Here is a 19,446-nt window from a genome sequence, read left to right as displayed (position 1 = left end):
CAAAGGGAACCTAGCCCCAGATCACCAATAAAAAAGACAATTTTGAACTCCAAATCTTTGCAGAATTCTGAAGTATGATTATGCTTTGCCAAGGGATCTCACTTCCTAGCTGTGTGACCCTGGGCAAATCACTTAACCCCAGCCTCAGGGGAAAAAACCCCCCAAAACAAAACAAACAAACAAATAAATAATATGAATGATCTACTGAAAGGAGTTTGTATTTCCATGTATGTGATAACTGGGTTTGAGATTTGATTTCATCATCGAAGTACCTATATTAATTCTTTTTTTCCCCCCTTTTTTATTATTAGTTTTACCTTTGGGGAAAAAAAAAATTCTGCCCTCATTTTTCTGTTCTCTTCTCTCTCCCAACTGGGTAAAAATTCAAAGCCCTTATAATACATAAGCATAGTTAATCAAACTAAAATTTCCACATTGGTTATATCCAAAAATGTGTTATCCTGTTCTGCATATTAGTCCATCTCCTTTCTGTTATGATTGAATTCTTCATTATCAGCCCTCTGGATGTTTCTCCTTTAAATAGGTAATTTGGAATACTAGACATCAGAAGACATGATTTGAAGCATGAATTCTAATAAAACTGGTCATATGATTCTGGCCTTAACCAGTCAGAGCTTTTTTTTTTTTTTTTTTTTTTTTTTTTTTTTTTTTTTTGGACACAACTCTCAGTTTATTTGGATTACAGAGTGCTTAAAGGAGAGAAATGTTCCAGAATCTTAAAAAATAAAGGTGGAGCCAGAATGTGAAGGGCCTTCAAAATTGAACACAGAAGTTTCTATTTTATCCTAAAGGCAAGAGGAAACTCCAGTGGTTTCTTATTATCACTAGAATCAAAGAGAACCTTTCTCTGGTCTTTTAAATCCCTTCATAACCTGACCCTTCCATATCTTTCCAGTCTTTTTCAATTTATTACACACTTCACACACTCTCTGATCTAGTGATACTGGTCTTTTCCAGTTTGTGGCCATTTTCATCGGCCATGTTCTATGCCTGGAATTTTCACTGCTCCTATCTATCTCCTGGCTTTCTGACTTGCTTTAAGTTCCAGGTAAAAGCTACCTTTTACAAGAAGACTTTCCTGATCCTCTTCCAGTTTAATCTATATAGATCTTTTTTTGGTGAGCTTATTGAAAGCAGGGACTGTTTTGCCTCTCTTTGTCACTCCAGCCCTTAGCATGGTGTCTTAATAAATAAATATTCATTAACTGGACTTGAGCCTACTAGAGCAAGGAACTGACATGGTCTGACATGCTTTCAAAATATCACTAGGTAGTTGTATTAAGGATGAAATGGAAAGGAGAGAAAGTGGGAATGGAAATCTAAGCAGGAACCTATTTCAATATTCAAAGCAAGAGAATAGAGAGTCTGAATTAGGGTTGTGGCCACATGAGAGGAAAGAAGGATGGATATAAGATTTATTGTGGACGTAGAAGCAACAAGACTTGACAACTAATTAGATATGAGGGATTGAACAGGAGAGGTGGAAATTAAGGTTTACTGATGCTGCAAAAATGCGTGACTATGGATCATGATGTTCTGGACATTAATAGGGAAGAGAGAAAATTATCTGTTCTACACATGGTGATCTGATTTCTGAAATACTTTCATTACTGGGGAAATACTGATACATGGTTTTGCCATAAGTGAACTATTGGACAATTAATCATCTCCAATTAGAAAAGCAAAACAGAAATTAAAGCATGATACAACTGGAAAAGTACAAGGTTTGGAACCAAAGAACTGAGCTATTTCATTAATAGTTGTAGAATCTCAGACAAGTAACCTTCTGTGGATTCAGTAAAATGAGCATGATGGATATGATGGACCTCTAAGATCCTTTCTAGTCAGAATTCAATGATTTGAAAAAAAAAAAAAAAAAAAAGGATATGTGTACAGCCTATTTGATACAGTTATAGGGTCAAGTCAATGAGAAATATTGAATACCCACTATGCTGAAACATGCCATCAAAAGCCCTCTTACCTTGGCTCCCAGGCAGCTCTCAAAATCTTTCTTCATTTCAGATATTGCTACTTTATCTTGAGGTCTTTTGGGTCCACTGCAGCAGGGTACCACAGTTTTCAAATCTAACTCCACAATCTGCTCAAAAGAACTCAAGGATTTAGTACTGTGTCAACAAAGAAACAAATTATTAACTTTGCAAAAATTTCAAAAGCAATGGAAATCTTGAAAATATTTAAATATGTGATTTCCTAAACAGTTCTTGTAGATAAGATAAGGCAGGATACCACATCCTTTCTTTTCAGGAGGATCTAAAATAGCTTAGCTTTCTTCTTTTACTTTGGAGAATGGAATAAACCCACTGAAATGATACACAAAACTATTCCTCTTCTTTCAATAGTAGCACAAGGTGAACTGAAAGGGATGATTGAAGACCTTACTGAATTGGACATTTTCTTTGGATGTTCAGTGAGGAATTCCTGGAATTCTGCTCATGGACCAAGCTATACTATTATTCACCCCACTCTCTTGCCAAGATTTCACATGAAACCAAACAATGTTTGCATTCCTATGCTATTATTAACCCTTGCCTACTGGAAAGGTCTGATTTTAATTGGAATAGTAGGAAAAGGCAAAGATGAGGAAGAAAAGAAAAACTTTTTTTTTTTTTAATGAGCAGATCAAACAATTATAAATTTTCATCTCTCTTCATCCCTTCTGCTTTCACATCTTCTCTTTGGCATAATGATGTGGAGTCCACTCTTTAACATGACTCCTCCTTAAGTCTCAAGACTTAAGCCTTACTTCTCCTTAAAGCCCCTTGAGGTTACTTCCCTTGCAATCTTTTGTTTTCCATCAATAAATTTCCTTACATCAAGAAAAATTCCTTGCACTTCCACCTTGTTTATATGAAATCATCTGCCTCCTCCTTACTCCTTATGTGGATGAAGGAAGGGATATGTAAAGTCAAGGATTCTTAAAGGGACCAATATGTTCATTTAAAAAAATATATATTAAAACTTTTTATTTACAAAACATATGCATAGATAATTTTTCAACACTGAGCCTTGCAAAACCTTCTGTCCCAATTTTCTCCTCCTCTCCTCTCCCCCCCCTCCCCTGGATGGCAAGTAGTCCAGTACATGTTAAATGTTTAAAATATGTTCATTTTCAAAAGACATGCCACAATTTTCCATGTAAAACTCCACTGTCATTCTCACTATTTTATCCAGAGACATTTACAGCTGACTTGGAGCTTTTCTTTTTAAGTCTTTGTACCTTTATTTTCCTGAAGTTATTCTGTAGTCACTATGTAATGTCTTACATATATACCAAGAAGAAAAAGAAATAATGTGAATCAAATTCCTTAAAGTTCTATTCAATGATAATTATTTTCATACCTGGGTAAAATTTGGGTCTTGAGATGAATCACTGAAGTCTCTGAACATTCCTACACTTTGAAGGTACTTCTGAATATTCTTAACTATTTTTTCATCACGGCCTAAAGGGAAATTAAAGAAATTAAAGGTAACATTTAATGTGTCCTAGCCAAAGATTTTATATATATATATATGTGACTTCATCAATAAATATAAAGCTGTAGCTTAGATGATTTAATTGACAGTTTTCTTCAATAAACCAGTTAATCAACAAGCATTTATTAAATGTTTACTATGTATCAGGTACTGTGCTGAACCAGGAGATACAAAGAAATGGAAGTCACTTTCTAATGGGAAGAGCAAAATACAAACAAGTACATACATGTTAAGAGATTTGTGGTATAAGTAAGAGGTGGGGTGGGAACAATGATGGCTTGTTGGTGGAGGGAGAAAATAAGGAAAGATTTCTTATTGAAGATGAGATTTGAACTGAATCTTGAAGAAAGTTAAAGAAGTCAAAAGGGAGGGAGCCAATGAAAGGGCAAAAATTTCACAGTATTTTGAGGTCCTGGCAACATCAAAACAATGTAGGTTAACCATTATAGAAATGATTATTTTTACTTTAATTTTTGAAGCCCAAAATTTTTTTTCATCACAATATTCACTGATTCCAAGTAATTTCCCAAATTTTAGAAAACATTGCTTTTATCTATTACCTCCTCAATATTTCAATACTGTACTATTATTCACAATACATGTGAATGAACATGAAGAAAAAAGGAAGCTTCAATAGTCACATACTTAAAAAAGAAGCTGAAACAGAACTAGAAGCATGGGTTTACGAAACAGGGGTTCCATGCTTTATTAAGCTGAATATTTACTTTCTAAAAAGATCTTTTACTTCCTATTTACCTGTTTGGATGAGGTACTTGATACTAATTTCATCCACTGGGAAAAATGCAGCAGTTGCACCATATTCTGGACACATGTTGGCAATGGTGGCTCGGTCAGCAATGGACAGCTGGGCTACCCCTGGTCCAAAGAACTCAACAAATTTGCCCACTACACCAACCTGGCGAAGGTGCTAACAACAAAAATGAGAATTAGCATGAGATTTTTTTGAATCCTATATTAAATATGTAAAAGCACAGCAATGCCAGTACATATTCATGTGCCTGTGGGTAAGACAAAAAAATTATGTTCCCATAAACCAGACTTGAAGGTAAACTCTACAAATAAAAATAAAAACACAGTATTTTAAAAGAAATTAAACCAGATTACACCCTTTCTTGTGAAAATTATTGTAGTAGCAAAAATGAATTAAATTTTGTTCATTCAGAATAAATTTTTACTTGTTCTGAATAGGTAATAGATGACTAGTTTATTTCCAAGCCTTCAAAAAACATTATTACAAATCTGAAACCAGGATAGAAATAGATCTGGCAAAAAACAAAAACAAAAAAACCCCACAACACTCCGATTCACTTTAGTATATCTATAGAATTCCATAATAACTGACTAAGACCTTGCCATTCAAGGTCTTTATCTTAATGTTTCATAGCCAAATTGGTGGTTCTTTTCATTATATCAGTTCCTTCCTTAACTGTATCTACATAAGAATAATTTATACAAATCTGTCTTTGCCTAAGGTTACTTTGTTAAAAATAGAAGAGTAATCCATAGACAAGGGATACTGTGTTGTAGTGGCTAGCAGGTCAGCCATGGAGTCATAAACTGCGGTCAAGTCCTGAATCTGACACAGACATTGTGTCTATGGGCAAATCACTTAGTCCCTCATTACTCACAGCAACTCAAAGTGTCTAAGTTGCAACTGAGTTATTAGTCTGCTTGGGGGAGGGAGAGAGAGACAGGAGTCTCCACATTGGGAACTGCTTACATTTCTGAAATTACTGGTCCATATCAATCTATTCACTCTAAAAGATTTATACCAACCTCAGAAAAATATTGCTGTTTCTCTAAAACATTCAGTAATGCCAGCACCTGAAATGTCACTTCAAGCAAATTTGCTAGACTATAAACACTCAAAATGACAAGACAGTTGGCAGAAAAATTAGATTTTGAAACCTCATCCTCTAATAAGCTTAAATCAAAAATATGAAAGAAGCATTTTAAAAAATATAATCTAACTTCCAAAGCATCCGAAGTCTCCATAATGTTCAGGAGGAAAGGAGTTTATATAACTATCAATCATTCTTTCAGGAAAAGTCTTCCAAAAAGAATCTGCCTTCTTTTCACAGATACAAGTAGTCCTGTTCTCCAAAAAAGGAGATCCTCCTAGATGCTTTATTAAGAGTTAAGTATTTTTTCAATTTTCCAGAATCTAGAATGGAAAATTTGATGGAAGCAAAATAACCCATGTCAGAACATAAGCAACAAAAATCAGATATTTTCTTTAGAAATAGACCTAAAACTTTTTGGCACCATGAAATTAATATAGCAATTAATCTGAAATTTAAGTGCTCACCCCCAGAATATTCTCTAATTCTATGTTTATGATTCCTATTACTTTTTAAGGGGTCTATTTTTTATTTTTCTCAACTAACAGCATGATACTATTTATCATTACTATATTCTGAAAATCATTAAATGAAAGGCCACAGTTACCTTGGTGATTGTCAGCACTATATCTGTGGAAGTTACCAGAGGATCAGGATTTCCCTGAAGTTTGTAACCAAACACTTGAGGAAGCACCATGCTGATTGGCTGTCCCAGCATCACAGCTTCTGCTTCTATTCCACCCACACCTGAAATAAATGACTTAATATAGTTAATATTTAAATAGGATAAGAAGAGAAACAGTCAATAGTCACCACAAAGAAAATAAATTCTTTACAGTATTCTTTAGTATTATTTACAGTATCTCACACCAGGGATGCAATAGTTGTTGAAATAAGATAGGTATAGGGACTAGATCTGTGATTTTATTCACATAGGGAATTCCAGAATGAGAACTCCTCTACTAATTTAGGTCAGCACCTTATCATCTTAGAGAAATGCCCAAAGCTCAGTCCCACAGACAATGAGTGTCAGAAGAACCTGAACCCACATCTTCCTGGCTTTGAGGTTAGCTCTCTATGGACTACATCACTGCTGCTCAATCACAACACTAAGAGAAAAGCAACTCAGGCTTTGGTTAGAACACTATACTGAAGTCAGACTCCTATGTTTAGTCTTTCTACATGATAATTTCCTTGACAACGCACAGCTACAGATGTATCTCTAAGCTAGATATTTTACTTATCACAGAGAGGACCCAGGTAGAACTACTGTTAATGAATCAAGACAAATTCTCCCACACACAACTGGGAAACTTAAATCATAGCTTTTGTGCCACCAATAAAACTGTCTTCATTTTCATCCTTGAAAGATAGACAGCACTATTACAAGCCCAGACACAGAGAAGGTCATACATACTGACAAAGAGAGAGAGGGTAATATTAGGGTCAGTGAGATCTATAGACCATAATCCTGGAAGAGGAAGCATCAAGAACTCTTGGTGTTTGTTATTTTCAAACTAGTAAGTAGCAGGCTAAGAACCTGAAAGTGTACTTACCCCAACCCAGGACACCCAAACCATCGATCATCGTGGTATGTGAATCAGTGCCCACCAGGCTGTCTGGATAGTAGTACCCATTCTGATCAAATACCACTCTTGCCAAGTATTCTAAATTCACCTGGTGGATAATCCCTGAACCAGGGGGAATAATCCTCATGTTGTAAAAAGCCTGGGAGCCCCACTAAGAAAAAAAAAGGGAAATAAAACTGACTATTTGATACACATCTAACACCACACATACTGGAAAAAACACAACCAAATTTTGCTCTTACCTTTAAAAATTCAAATCTTTCTCTATTCCTTTCAAATTCTAGGTCTTGATTCTTCTGCACACTATCTGGTCTGCCAGAGAAAAGAATCAAATGTGTAAATATGAAAATTTGACATAATCTTTCACATATAGTTTGATACCATTTAGTCTGCCCCACGTAATAGTACATTTAAAAAGTTTCAAGTGGATGTTAGGTGAAATAATTACTCCAGAGAAAAAAAGGAAAGGCATTAATTAGAAAAAATAGCTATATTGTGGTTCATGTGATTTCTATGATGCCTTGAATTAAACAGAAATTATTTACCAAATATTACTAACTAAATTTACACATTCAGGCCAATCTAAAAATGAAATTTTATTCCTGATGACTCAAGAATATCTGCAGTGGGAATAATATCTGGAAATTATATAAAATCTCCATTTCTAAAATTTTTTTTTGCATCAATTATTACTAATCAGAAGTTAACAAACAGCCATTTTATTTCTATTTATAGATGGAAAAATAAGATATACAATATTAACTGATTTGTCAAGTCACAGTCAATTATGAGGCTGACTCCTGGGTGAATGTATTCTGCAGGAATCTGTTCTTATTCATTTTGAAATGACAAGGGGAGCCTGAAACTCAAGGGGACCCCAAAACTTTCTCTCTAGGAGACAGTCTCCTTGAATCCTGGCCTCTGTAAAAGGACCCTGCCTGAGGAAAACATCACCCCCTTTGTTAATATTCACTACTCATTAAATTCTTTATAAATGTAAAGTTTAGTCCACAGACACCCATTCATTTCTAAGATTCTCTATTCTAATTCCAGCTCAAGCTGTGCTGACCAGCCCCCATCAAAAGCAACCCCCAGCTTGTAGATAAAATAAGCCAACTTGGGGCTTAGTCTTTGCAGAGGACCTAACTTGCCAAGGACTTTCTCTCTCCCTGGCATAGCAGCAACCTCTGCCAGCTGAAATGATATTCTCTTTCAGTGTTACCCTCTCTTTATCTTCCTCACCTATTTCCCTAACAAGATTTTATACCTCTCTGTTAGGAAAGCGCTGCTAGAAACTCTCTCTTGTGGGTTCCTCCACTAGAAATTTTATTTTGCCACCAAGGAATTCAGTCTTTCTATTCATGCACAGTAAAAGCTGACTTCCTATGCCAATAATAAACTTTTTTTTTTTTTTACCAGTCTAGCTTTTCAGTCATAAATTCCTTTACAAAGGACCTCTGCACTACCAGAAGGGGGTTCCTCCAACTTCCTGCCATGCGCTGAATCCTAGGGGGATTGAGGGGAGCCAAACCTCTTCATTTGATCATTTGATTCCCTGAACCTGCCACTAACCTCATCATTTAACTCCCTGACCACTAGGAACTACTAATCTCATCAAAGAGTGCTTCCTTTCATGTTCTCATCAAAATTTTAAAAAATATTTTAAATTTCTCCTTGCCACATCTTTCTCACTCCCCTCCTCTCAAAGGAAAAAAAAAAAGGAGAGAGGGAAAGAAGGAAGGAAGAAAAGGGAAGGAGATAGAGTAAGAAGAAAAGAAAGAAGGAATGGCAGATTGAGGGTTAGACATCAGTCTTTTGGTCTGTAATTTGCAAAAAAGAAGCTAATCTGCATTGGCACAATCATTTTACTCACCCAAGAGATCTCTATACCAAAGAAATCACAAATCTAATCCCCATCCTTTTCTATTATATGTGGTATTAGGGAACTGAGTTACCTTCATTGTGCATCCTGATACAATAAGAAACATCATTTCTTGGGATACTTGTTCATCTTACCCTAAAGTACTCATGATTAGCATAAATAAACAGATCACCATAAAGATCATTTTAGATTATATAACCTTTATAAAGAATGAAACTTCATTAAGAATTCAAAGGAAATTATACTTTGATATTCTGGTGACTTCAAGGTGACTACACCAGAGAATTCTGACAGATATTTCAGAAAATTTAGGTCAGGAATAAAAAGTCCAAAGGCTTGCAGATTGCTGAGAAATCTCATGTGTGAATTTCATGAATAAAGTATTTTTTTCAAGAAGAGAGTTGGACATCATCAAACAGGATGACTTGAATTATCACAAAAAGCACAGCTTGTAAAGAGCTAGAACTGAGCAATGCATTTGGATAATGAAGCAGGTGAGACTAATTGCCAATTGGACGGTTCCCTATTAACTTGTTTGAAGGTTGACCCTCCCCAGCTGTTCTGTGCTGACTTGATTGGTGGGACAAAGAGGGGGAAGTGACTTGCCTAGGGTCACACAGCTAGGAAGTGTCTGAGGTCAGATTTGAACTTGGGTCCTCCTGAATTCAAGGCTGGTGCTCTATCCACTGCGCCACCTAGCTGCCCTTTTTTTTTTTTTTTTTTTTTTTTTGATCACTAAATGTCTTTATTCTAGATCTTTACCGTGGCCTCCAACGCCAGGTCTGACTTACTTCATCTGCTGACTCTGAAAACTGGACATGAATAAAAGTAAAGACATTAATTCTAATTATTGCCATTTTGATATAAGTTCAATTGCTGTGTAACAGTACCTACCATAGGAATATTATGGCAGTCAAAAATACAAGAGATGTCTAAAAATGCTGCCTTGGTTGCAGATCATGGAAGAAGATGTCAGCAGAAGCTTTCAGTTTTGCTTCCAAAGTCCAGTGCCCAACACACAGCTGGCACTTAAAAATGCAGTTACAATGAATTGAATTAGCTCATATGGATTATGATTATTCAATAACATTTGTTAAAAGAACAAACTGGTTGTCACAAAATTTTGACAAGTTAAGCAGTGTAGGCTGTGCTGATATGTTAATTTCAGATAATCTAAAACTATACAATAAAATGTAAATCTAAATATAAGAAGTAAACAGAACCAAGAAAACAATATACAAAAAGGCCACAGTAAGGTTAATGAAAAGAACAATAACAGAGAAACAGTGCTGTGTAACTTTAATGACCATGGACACATAGAAAAGTATCTTACAGAAGTGTGTGAGGGCAAACTATGGATGTTAAAGAATGTTAAAAGGTATGGGTTGGGTTTAGTTGAACTGCTTTTTTTCTCTTTTAAAAAAATTCCTTGTTACAGAGAAGATAGAATCTATTTGAAAAGCAAGGTGATAAAGATATCAATATAAATTGTATTGGCATTTGAAAAAAAAAAAAAAAAAAAGGAGCTATGCCAAGCAGTAGTGAGTTATGCTGGTTTTGGTACTCTAAAGAGAAGCACAAAGGAGGAAATGCCTCCTGCCCTCTGGTATCCCTTGGGACATTTGATTTTAACCGTGCACTGAAGTCAAGTTCCAAAGGAATACACTAAAATTTATAGATAAGATCAACAAAATAATGTATTCTTTCATAAATGAATTATCATTTAGTTCTAGTGCCAAATCCTAAAAAGTTTTTTCAGGGGGAGCGGCTTTGGAATATATAAAACAAGATAGTAATAAACTGAAGTTTCCATCTTGTTTTAAGGTTTGAAAAACACTTTCCCCAAAACAATTCAGTGAGGGAGATATTCATATATCATCCTTTCCATCTGACAGATGGGGAAACCAGGTCTTAAAGATAATAAGTGAGTTGCACATGTTCAATGTTTGATGTGTCTGAGTCAGAATTGTAACTGAAGTTTCCTGATTCTAAGTTAATCAATTTCTCCACTATCTCAAAGCTGACTCTGATATACATTCCTAAAGACAGGTGTTATTAGTATTCATTTTTATCACTTAGAGCGGATCAGAGTCCTACTGGAAATATATCACGCCCCTCTGGTTCTCTGACAGTTAAATTCAGGAGATGGAAAGTTGGCAAAAACCCCATAGCACATAATTTCTTTCTTTCTTTTTTTTTTTTTTTTTATTATAGCTTTTTATTTACAAGATATATGCATGGATAATTTTACAGCATTAACAATTGCCAAACCTTTTGTTCCAATTTTCCCCCTCCCCCATCCCACCCCCAGATGGAAGGTTGACCAATACATGTTAAATGTTATAGTATAAATTAAATACTATATATGTATACATAGCACATAATTTGAGAGAGTTGGGACACATTCCATTGAATGACTTACAAAAAATGAAGGATCAGACCTAGAGGTCAGATTTAAAGAAAAACAATAAAATTTTTTTTACAATCAATTTTTGAATTTCATGAAGACTCTCTATATCCTAAATTTCAACATCAATCTGAAATCAAAGTTCATGCCTGGACTTTGTTTTTGTTCTTAACAATGTTTTACTACTGTAATGTAATCTAAGAAGATCAACAAGGAAAAAGATAGCAATGTTGAAGGGAGTCAAGGTCTGCAAAGGGTTAGGGATAAGGGGGATTTTAGCTACAAAAAGCTATGCCATCAACTTATTAACCAGACAAAAAGTAAGAAGTAATCAAGTAAATACACAATTTTTAAAGTACTTACTATTAAAGCTTACTATTAACACAAAACATAGTGGATACAAAGAAGAAAAAACAAGTAAAACAAGCCCTCTTGGAGATTACGTTGTACTGAGGAAGACAACTTGTACATATGTAATAATATAAAGAATAAATACAAAATGAGTACAACTTTATCTGCAATCTGCAAAAGTGATAGCCCTTAAATACATACACACAACACCAACACATTCCAACATACCTTTTACTTAAATTTTAGTTTAGTCACAGAGTGTTGTGCAGGTGGTTCAAGTCTCTAAGGACATGCCAGGAAAATACAACTCTTACAAGTTCCTATAGGCATCAAGCTTCAGGCTTGAATGAGGACCAGCCAACTTGTTACCACGATGGCAAGGTAATCTTTTTAATCCTCTATAACTTTCTAAGACTATCTACTGAAGATGTAGCCAACTTATGATCAGTATGGAAAAGCAGCAGCATCAAATACTAACAAAGTCTTGTAAAGATGAGCATATACCGTTAATTCTAAGACATTCAAATATGTTCTTTGTTTTCTAATGCAATGTCAGAATATTGAGGGAACTAACACTGTAAAATTACATTCAAGATGAAAGTGGCCTTCATATTCTGTTATTAAATTTGGTTTTACTAGAAGGAATTTTAAAATAATAATAGTAATGATGATGATGAAGATAGTTGGATAGCATTTTTCTAGCATTTTTAGGTTTGCAAAGTATTTTTTATAAATATTATCTTTTATCATCAAATAATCCTGAGAAGTGGGTGCTGTTATTATCCCCATTTCACAACTGGGGAAACTGAGGATCACATAACTAGTAAAGGAGGGCCAGGAAGTCTTTGGGTACTGATCCCACATTCTATCCAATGTACAACCTCATTCTCAAAATATAATGGAAAAGATATTTTTACATTTTAAAAGTTAAGTCACTTTTGAGGAAGTCAATAAATTCCATTAAAGTGGAACCAATTTCCAAAAAAAATAACTAATGGTCCATCTTAATCACGAATATGTTTGAATTACTAACCTGGCAAGCATTTCATTCACTTATTCAATTCAGTGAATTCACTGTTCATCATAATTTTTTGGGGGGGTGGGGGGTGGGTCCTAAAATATTTTTGTTTCACCACAGATTTGAGGACTCAAAGTTGGAATTCATAACAGGAAGTTAAAAGAAGAAACCTAGAATTTCATCTAGTCCACTAGCTTGTGTTACAAAGTGAGGTAACCAAAATGAAATCAAAAAGATGAAGATCTAAGACTCACCCAGGTAGGCAGTGGTAAATCCAAAAATGGGTTTCATTATTCTTAACCCAGCACCCTCACTCTCTTTAGAAGCTATTATATCAGATATTTCTCTTACCTTCTGTTGAAATCAACCTGGATAGAATGATCAATTACGAGATCAGCAGGACAGATGGGGTTTATTTTCTCTGGGTCTCCTCCTAACTTTTTCACAGCATCACGCATTGCAGCAAAATCAACCACAGCAGGCACACCCCTAGAAGGAGAAAGTTAAAGACATCTATTTTCAGGAGTGGGAATGGGGGAATAGGAAAAGGAAGAATTGTTTAACATTGGCAATATGATTTAGCAGAAGTGGATGGCTCTGAAAAATGAAGATATTCAAATTTATTTCTCTAAGTAGAATTCACATTTCTAAGTAACCAAATAATAATGAGGTCATTTTGTTCATTCTGACTCTTCATGACCCCATTTGGATTATGAACATGGATATTTTAGACTCACGTAAAGTCCTGCAGAATAACTCGGGCAGGCTTAAATGGTACTTCTATATTCTTATGCTGTGTTACATTCCAATTTAAAATGTTTTCAACATCAGCTTTCTTCACTAAAAATTCATCACAATTCCGGATAGCTGCTTCTAGGAGAACTCTGATAGAAAATGGTAAGTGTCCTAGGAAAAAAAGAAAAAACTCCACTTAATTATGAGACTTAATTATGACACTTAATTATGATGGACAAAGATCACATTATTGTACAACAAGAATAAGATAATTGACATCAAATCTTTTCCTGAGCAGGGTTCTCAGGAGTTGACTGAGTAATGTTCTTTTATCTCTGAGAATCTTGATCAAGTACTTGGGACTAATCCTAAGGTTCAGTCTGGCTGATGGTTGAATGCAAAGACAATTTTTGTAGATGGAAGTTTCTTACAAAAATCATGAATCTTTTCCATATCACAAAACTTAAGAAAGTACTCCAAAGAGAAAACTGACAGCTAGGATTTAAGAAACATTTTGGCCTAGATATGTGACTTCAATGGTACAGGAAATTCTTTCAATTCAGAGCTGCAAATTCTGTAACTTATAGCTCTTAAAGAGGTTAAGTGATTTGTTGAGAATCACATATCCAATGTCAACTCAGGATTTCCTGGCTCCCATGCTGGCTTTCTATTTACAATTCTGTCTGAAGAAATGTTTCTTCTTTTCTTTTTAAAATCCCTCTCTGTCTCAAAATTATATTATTATGATTAAGAGCAAGGTATGAACCTATTACTGGTTTAAAAAGAAAATAAGTCCTTAATGTTATGCAAAATGATCAATGAAATTATATTAATATGAAACAAAATTTTCTTTTTATTCATATAATAAAAGTTCAATCTGCTATAAGAAAAACTGTGTAAGTATCGCCTAGAATATTAACTATCTCCTTATAATGAGTAAATGCAATTGAAAAGGAGAACTTACCTAAGTGGAACATTTAAATGTTTACTGGAAGAGCTTTAAAAAAAAATTTCATTTTCTTGGCTATCAGGCTATCAATCCTAAGCTCTGTTATCAAAAGAGGATGCTTCATATCTACTCCCTCCCCACCTTTCTTGCGTTTCCCTCCCCTGAGTCAGTATAACTTTTTTAAAAAGCAACTATCAAAAGAAACCCCCCCCCCACCTTTTTTTTTTGGAGGGGGGGAAGGGCCAATGGTATATTCAGTTTTATTTACTTACCATATCTTGAATCCTCCAACTTATTCAAATTGAAGAACTTTTTTTCTGGTTCCTTGGCATTCAAGGGCTCAGCAAGGTGTATAAAAGGGTTGCTCATGATTACAGATAGTTAAATGTCCCTGCAAGAGAGAAAGAAAGTAGTTAGGGAGGATCAAAATTCAATTTGTAAAACTCTTCATTTCATTCAACCTCTGAGTTACAACTCAATTACAATGCTGTGATTTTAAACTTTAACTGTGTAATAAAATTCACTCAAAATTTGCTTGTTATTTTTTTCAAACTGAGACATCTGGAACGTTAGAACAAATCCAGAAAAGACATTTGCTTCAAACTACTTTGTATTCTAGACAACTGCTTCATTTAAAATGTCTTAAAGGCAGCCCTTTTTGTAGTGGCTAGAACCTGGAAATTGAATGGAGGATGCCCATCAATTGGAGAATGGCTGAATAACTTGTGGTATATGAATGCTATGGAATATTATTGTTTTGTAAGAAATGACGAGGAGGATGATTTCAGAAAGGCCTGGAGAGACTTACATGAAGTGATGCTGAGTGAAATGAGCAAGACCAGGAGATCATTATACAGTTTAACAATAATACTATGTGATGATCAATTCTGATGGACTTGGCTCTCTTCAACAATGAGATGAACCCAATCAGATACAATTGTTCAATAATGAAGAGAACCAGCTACACCCCGTGAAAGAACTATGGGAAATAAGTGTGGATCACAACATAGCATTTCCACTCCTGCTGTTTTTATCTGCTTGTATTTTTGTTTTCCTCTTCAGGTTATTTTCACCTTATTTCTAAGTCCAATTTTTCTTGTGCAGCAAGATAACTGCATAAATATGTATACATATATTGCATTTAACATATACTTTAACATATTTAGAGTATATCTGCCATTTAGGGGAGGGGATGAGGGGAAGGAGGGGAAAAGTTGGAATAGAAGGTTTGGCAAGGAACAATGCTGAAAAATTACCCATGCATATGCCTTGTAAATAAAAAGCTATAATAATAATAATAAAAGAAAATGTCTTAAAAGAAACAAGCCTTTTTCATCTACTATATGACATACATATGTCAATAAATCAATGTTCCCTAAATAACAACTTTATTTAGAGCAAAAATACACACTAATAACATGATCTAAAATAGAACAGCCCGTGAACATCGTAGGTACTTAATAAACATTGTTGATTGAATAGAATAAAAATTACCAGGCTTGAAGTCAGAGCTGAGGATTCCAATACTGCTTCCACCATTAACTTGTCCTATTCATTTTGTCTGTGAATTCCTTGACAGCAGGAACTGTCTTTTACCTTTTCTATAGATTCCCAGTGCTTAGCCCAGTGCCTGGTACAAAGTAGGTGCCTAATAAATGTTAAATGACTATGATTTTGGGCAAGTTAATTTTAACTGTTTCTTAGTTTTCTTTAATGTAAAATGAGGACAACATCCTATCTACCTCTTTTTCTTTTTTCAGCAAGAGAAAGGATCAGACTTGTGATTTGACTACTATGAAGAACTCATTTTACCAGTGTAGATAACACTTGGGTGAGCAATCTCCAAAATTTTAAAACTATACATTCCTTTCCCCCCCCCACTGAAGAAAGATTAAAAACTTTAAACAATAATCAAGATCTACTTCACATTCATCCCCTCTTTCTGACAAGACTTTTTAATATTTCTGCCAAATCCTACTTAACTCAAGTAACAGTCATTCATCAAATAGAAACACTCATTAAATATAAAGGTCCAACAAAATCTTAGAAAATCTTTAAAGAATACAAAAATGTATTGTTCTTGGACAGTAGTCACTTTTCTGAAGTGAAATAAACTGACTACTTAGTTATTTTACTAATCCCAATGAGTTGTCAGTTTAAGAAACTGTAAACAATCTGTTTGCCTTTTAAGAATATAGCCATTTATTTCAGAAAGGCCTGGAGAGACGTATATGAGCTGATGCTGAGTGAAATGAGCAGGACCAGGATATCATTATATTCTTCAACAAGAATACTATATGATGATAAATTCTGATGGACATGGCTCTCTTCAACAATGAGATGAACCCAATCAGTTCCAATTGTTCAATAATGAAGAGAACCAGCTACACAGTGAAAGAACGATGGTAAATGAGTGTGAACCACAACATAGCATTTCCACTTCCTCTGTTTTTGCCCACTTGCATTTTTGATTTCCTTCTCAGGTTAGTTTTACCTTATTTCTAAGTCCGATTTTTCTTGTGCAGCAAAATAATTGTATGGATATGTATACATATATTGTATTTAATATATACTTTAACATATTTTACATGTATTGGACTACCTGCCATCTAGGGGAGGGGGTGGAGGAAGGAGGGGAAAAATTGGAACAAAAGGTTTTGCAATTGTCAATGCTGAAAAATTTCCCCATGCATATATCTTGTAAATAAATGTTTGAGTTAAAAAAAAAAAAAAAAAAAAAAAAAAAAAAAAAAGAATATAGTCCTTTAAACAGGAAATGAGGAGAGAGGGAAGAAACGTGGGGAAAAAAACCTTCAAAATCAGGATCCCATATTGGAGTACTTATATCCAAAGCTTGAATGCCATTATTAGAAAGGCTGGGCTTTTTTAAGCTATTACAATGAAGTTATGCATATTTTAATAGTTTAACTTGGTGGGCTGAAAAAAAAAAAAAACCCAACAAATGTTTAGTTCACTTCTGTGTCCTTATTTCCATAATCCTTTGTCACTTTTGTTCCTTTTTTCTATGTTTAGTAGATGGCTTCTGAGAGAGAATTGAAGATAGGAGACTGACAGTTTACACATTATGGTGTGATTGTTTTGGACATAAGCCTCCTTAATATGAACATTACAGGGTAAGACCTAAATTTCTACCTTTTGATTAGCTGATTACACACTCCTTGGGGTCAGATTATTTCCCTGTGGATTGAGCCCAAACTCCACTTTATCAAAGGAAATCTTGGCTCTCATTTTATCTCCTTGGGGACAGAGGAGACTGGGAAAATTAATGAATTGGCTAAAATCACACAACTAGGAGCATGACTTAAATTCAGAGATTCCTAACTCAGTGGCCAGATCACTTATCTACTCTATCAAATAATCTATATTTAGTTACTTACCTTAGTAGAATTTTATGAAGGGAAGGGAAAGGAAAAGGGAAGGGGAAAAGGAGGGAATACTTTGGAAACAATGGTACTGTGAAATGGTACTCTGAATCTGAAGTCAGGAAGACTCACATTCAAATCCCACTTCAAACATTTATTAGCTCTATGATCTTGGACAAATCATTTAACCTCTTTACCTCAGTTGCTTCAAAATAATTTATATAGTACCTCCCTATCAGGATTTTGGTGAGGAACAAATGACATGTTTATAGTGCACTAAACAAAATGCCTAGCATATAGTAAGTGCTATGTAAATGTTGGCTAGTATGATGATTATCTTTAAAGGACATGAGGAAGCTACAAACCCATATTTCTCAGACTGACAGATAAAAATTCATAGGAAGTGAAAAAAATTAGGGGTTCAGTGAGAAAGTTTGATGCTATTATTATTTTCTCCTCTAAAATGTTAGATAAAAAATTACATGCACAAAAGCTGGGTTATAATTTGGGGGTCACACTTCCTCTTTTTTTTAACAGAGATTTTCCAGAATTCCCACATATCTTTTGAGTATCCCACATTTTCAGATCTCCTAGACTTTTCAAATCAGTTTGGGAAACATTGTTTATAAACACTATTCAGATCTAATCAAAATGCTGAGCTAAAGAGAGAAAGAAGCAGGCCAACTTCAAGATCAATGTAACAGGCTATATTGTTTTCTACACTAAAAAATTTATAGAAACAATCAATTTATGTGAAGATATTAGAGGAAAGAGTGCAACAGAAGGTAACAAAGTTATACTTGATTTGTTTTTGGTAAAAACTAGTTAATATAAACTGGCTTTCTTGTGATACAGTTGCAGTGGTTGTTTGACTATCTTGGGGGGGAGGGAAGGCCTCAGAAAATATCAATCTATCATTAAGACAATTTCAGTGACTATATAACTTAAAAAATCATGGGGAGTATCTGAATAATTAGCAAGATAGTTCATTACCAAGTAATATGAGACCTTTTTTCCTCATTAGATTCAAACACACAGATTCTAAGTAAATTTTGATACCATGTAGAGTTTACCAAAGAGCTCCATGATAGCCACTGAATATCTATTATGCTTATTCAATTCTTGCAAGCCAAGCCAAGCAATTCTGCATTTCAAAGATGGAAAGTGGACTCCTCTAGTGGCTCCTATCTATTTAGGGATATAGTTAACTCACATATTTACTTGACCATTTTGAAAAAGTATATTATCCTGCATCACTTAGTTCCTTCATACTGATGAAGCCAATGTGCTTGTAAATAAGAGGACCAACACTACTATTTTCACTACAACCATCAGCACTAAAAGCAAAAACTTAGCTTTTGTTTCTCATTGGATATAGTGAAAAGGATGCTGGATATGGAGTCAGAAGATATGGGTGAAAATCCTACATCTACTATCATTTATGTAACCTTGGCCAGGCCATTTAACCTCCTTAAGATTCAGTTTCTTATATATAAAAGAGTTAAACTGGATGACCTACAAGGTCTAATGGTGCTACTAGCATCTATCCCATCTTCCAAGGGAAAATAAAAACAGTTGCAATTAAAGAGAGCAATATGCAGAGAAGCAAAAGACTTGAAATAAAAAATCATCAAGTCCTCAAAGGAGAATGACTGCTGTGATTTTATTTCAGTGCCCCAAACACAGTAGTCAAGTAGCTTTTATCACAAAGCAAATGACACACACATGTATGTAGAGGTGATGGTGGTATTTAG

General features: G+C 34.6%; 1 protein-coding gene across 1 annotated transcript in view; it reads right to left on the bottom strand.

Moving 5' to 3' along the window:
- ACO1 (aconitase 1) overlaps positions 1-19,446 on the bottom strand; it is a 77,461-nt gene that overhangs the window by 35,032 nt on the left and 22,983 nt on the right. The window contains exons 2-10 of the mRNA XM_074280824.1: positions 14,582-14,700; positions 13,363-13,531; positions 12,977-13,114; positions 7,210-7,279; positions 6,935-7,118; positions 5,986-6,125; positions 4,273-4,444; positions 3,382-3,482; positions 2,003-2,119 (exon numbers count right to left, since the gene is read on the bottom strand). Of these exons, the coding sequence (XP_074136925.1) occupies positions 2,003-2,119; positions 3,382-3,482; positions 4,273-4,444; positions 5,986-6,125; positions 6,935-7,118; positions 7,210-7,279; positions 12,977-13,114; positions 13,363-13,531; positions 14,582-14,678 (1,188 nt within the window). The 5' untranslated portion in view covers positions 14,679-14,700. The remainder of the gene's footprint in view (positions 1-2,002; positions 2,120-3,381; positions 3,483-4,272; positions 4,445-5,985; positions 6,126-6,934; positions 7,119-7,209; positions 7,280-12,976; positions 13,115-13,362; positions 13,532-14,581; positions 14,701-19,446) is intronic.

This window comes from Sminthopsis crassicaudata, chromosome 1, assembly GCF_048593235.1.
Source record: "Sminthopsis crassicaudata isolate SCR6 chromosome 1, ASM4859323v1, whole genome shotgun sequence".
Classification (NCBI taxonomy): Eukaryota; Metazoa; Chordata; class Mammalia; order Dasyuromorphia; family Dasyuridae; genus Sminthopsis; species Sminthopsis crassicaudata.
This window is presented reverse-complemented; position numbering and strand designations above follow the sequence as displayed.